At 52.3% G+C, this 2,799-nt stretch overlaps 1 protein-coding gene across 1 annotated transcript; it reads left to right on the forward strand.

The window, feature by feature from the left end:
• Positions 1-2,051: 2,051 nt before the first annotated feature.
• Positions 2,052-2,561, forward strand: LOC311633879 (large ribosomal subunit protein eL29-like; the record flags this gene model as incomplete). The annotated part of the gene is made up of 1 exon (XM_084906888.1): positions 2,052-2,561. The coding sequence occupies one exon, from the start codon at positions 2,052-2,054 to the stop codon at positions 2,559-2,561; it is 510 nt and encodes a 169-aa protein (XP_084763014.1).
• Positions 2,562-2,799: the final 238 nt, after the last annotated feature.

The raw sequence follows: 2,799 nt of genomic DNA on the forward strand, positions 1-2,799 counted from the left end.
ACCCCACAACAGTTCTGGGTCTCAGAAGGGAGGCGGGGACGAGAGGAGGACAACAGAGACACATGGAGCAGGGGGCAGCGGGGTGCTGGCAAACCAGCTCTCTGGGGGCAGAAAAAAAAGCCCTGATGTGTGCTGCTTGTCCATTTCTGGGGTGTGAATCCTCCTCCCACTGGCCAGTTTCGAGCAAGAACCTTGAGAGGTGCCCTTGCCCTGCCGGAATGCTCCTGTGTGTCTATCTCCTTAGAGGGCATCCTGTCCAGACTAGTTTCAGCCGCAAGTAACAGAAGACCCAAAGTCAAATGGCCTACACAAGATGGAAGCTGTCTTGTTCTGTTTTTAAATATATTTTTATTGATTCCGAGAGGAAGGGAGAGGGAGATAGAAACATCAATGATGAGAGAGAATCATCGATTGGCCGCTTCATGCACACCCCACACTGAGGATCGAGCCTGAAACCCAGACATGTGCCCTGGCCAGGAATCAAGCCATGATCTCCTGGTTCATAGGTCAACACTCACCCACTGAGCCGTCCCAGCCAGGCAGGAAGTTAAATTTGCTTTTACATAAACAGAGTCTACAGTTAGAGTGTCAGGGCTAATGTGGCACCTTCATGATCGTGGGGACTCTGCCTCCTTTCATATTATATTTTTAAAGAATTTATTTTTATATTTTATTGATTTTTTTTTTTACAGAGAGGAAGGGAGAGAGAGAGTTGGAAACATCGATGAGAGAGAAACATCGATCAGCTGCCTCCTGCACACTTCTTACTGGGGATGTGCCCACAACCAAGGTACGTGCCCTTGACCGGAATCGAACTGAGCCAAACCGGTTAGGGCGTCCTTTCATATTATCACTCTGTCATCTGTCTATAACTTGTGGTCCAAGATGGCTGTTGCTGCTCCAGCCATCAGATCCACATTCCATCCCGTGAGCAGTGAAAAGGAAGAAGGGGTTTGAGAAACTCTCCTTAAGGCCAACCCCTGGACGTCCCATGCCACACTCCTAACTGTCATCTACTGGCCAAAATGCTGTCACCTGGCCACACTCCGCTCAGGGGCCCGCCCACGGAGAGTGTGATGTCCGCTGGGCTCCCATGTGTCCATTGAAAAGTCAAGGTTGGCGTATTAACGGGAAAGGGAGGAGCATGGAGATCGGGGGAGCTCTGCCAAAATCATATTCCTTCTGCAGAGAAGGACCTGCAGACCCAGGTCTGGACCTGCAGACCCTGAGGCTCTGTAACCTGAGAAGGCTCCTGACAGACTTCTGGAGAACTGGCTCCACCAAGAAGGAACTATCAACAGTGCACAGGGAGGAGGAGGGGGTGGGGAGGGAGGCAGGCATGATACAGCTCTCCTGAGACAGCCGGAGGCCTAGGGAGCTGTCAGCCTCTTGTTAGAGCCCAGCCTTGACCTTTCTTATCAAGAGAGCGCCCTGCCCTGCCCAGATGGGGGCGGGCACTCACTATCTCTTCTTATCATCAGCATCAGAAGCCACGGGTGTGTGTGTGTGTGTGTGTGTGTGTGTGTGTGTGTGCTTCCCTGTGATCCCTGGAAGCTGTAAATGGGTGGGGCTGTGACCTCCTGCACCCCCCAGAGACCCAAGGCCCATCCCACCACTGTCCTCAACAAAAACATGCACCTCCACCATGACTGGGTGGCTCAGTTGGTTGCCCACTGAGAGGTCTCTGCTGTGACTCCCAGTCAGGGCAGGTGCTCAGGTTATGTGCTCAGTCCCTGGTCAGGGCGTGTACAGGAGATAACCAAATGATGTTTCTCTCTCTCTCTCTCTCTCTCTCTCTCTCTCTCTCTCTCTCTCTCTCTCTTCCTCTCTCTCTAAAATCAATAAAAACACATTAAACAGAAAAAATAAATTTATGTTTAAAATACTTTTTAAAAGGAACTAGGCAGAGAGGGTGTATCCCACTGTACAGGCTTCCAGAGAAGAGCGTGGCACAATGCGGGGTCAGAGGCACCCGCCCCCACACCATCCAAAATCCATGTATAGCTCTTCCGGTCCCTGGCGATTCGGGAGCCGCGGGCTTCTGTGCAGAGATGGCCACGTCCAAGAACCACACCGCGCACAACCAGTCCCGGAAATGGCACAGGAACAGCCTCAAGAAACCCCCGTCCCAAAGATGCGAATCTCTTAAGGGGGTAGACCCCAAGTTCCTAAGGAACATGCGCTTTGCCAAGAAGCACAACAAGAAGGGCCTGAAGGAGATGCAGGCGAACAAGGCCAAGGCCATGACCGCCCGCGCTGAGGCCATCAAGGCCCTGGTCCAGCCCAGGAGCCCGGGCCCAATGTCCCAAAGGGCAGCAGCTGCAAACTCAGCCGACTCGCCTACATCGCTCACCTCACCTCGGGAAACGTGCTCCTGCCACACTGCCAAGGGGCTCAGGCCCTGCTGGCCAAAGGCCAAGGCCAGGGCGGACACCAAGCCCCAGGCGGCAGGTGTGGCTGCGGCTCAGGCTCCCAAAGGTGCCCAGGCCCCACGAAGGCTCCATGTCACTCTGTCCGCTGACGTGACGACGGAAGGACTGGTGGGGCCCCTGGGCTGCTGAATGTGTGGCGCTGGTGCCATCCTGTGCTGTTTGTACAAATAAACCTACGGTGGATCTGTCTTGTAAAAAATAATAATAATAATAATAATAATAATAAATTTTAAAATTTTAAAAAATCCATGTATAGCCCATGTATAGTTTCAGCTCTATCCAAAATGGGGTGTGCAGGAGGCAGCCGACCTATGATTCTCTCTTCATCATTTATGTTTCCATATCTCTCTCCCTTTCTCTCTGAAAT

This window comes from Pipistrellus hanaki (genome assembly GCF_964339955.1).
Source record: "Pipistrellus hanaki genome assembly, chromosome: 15".
NCBI classification, from domain to species: Eukaryota; Metazoa; Chordata; class Mammalia; order Chiroptera; family Vespertilionidae; genus Pipistrellus; species Pipistrellus hanaki.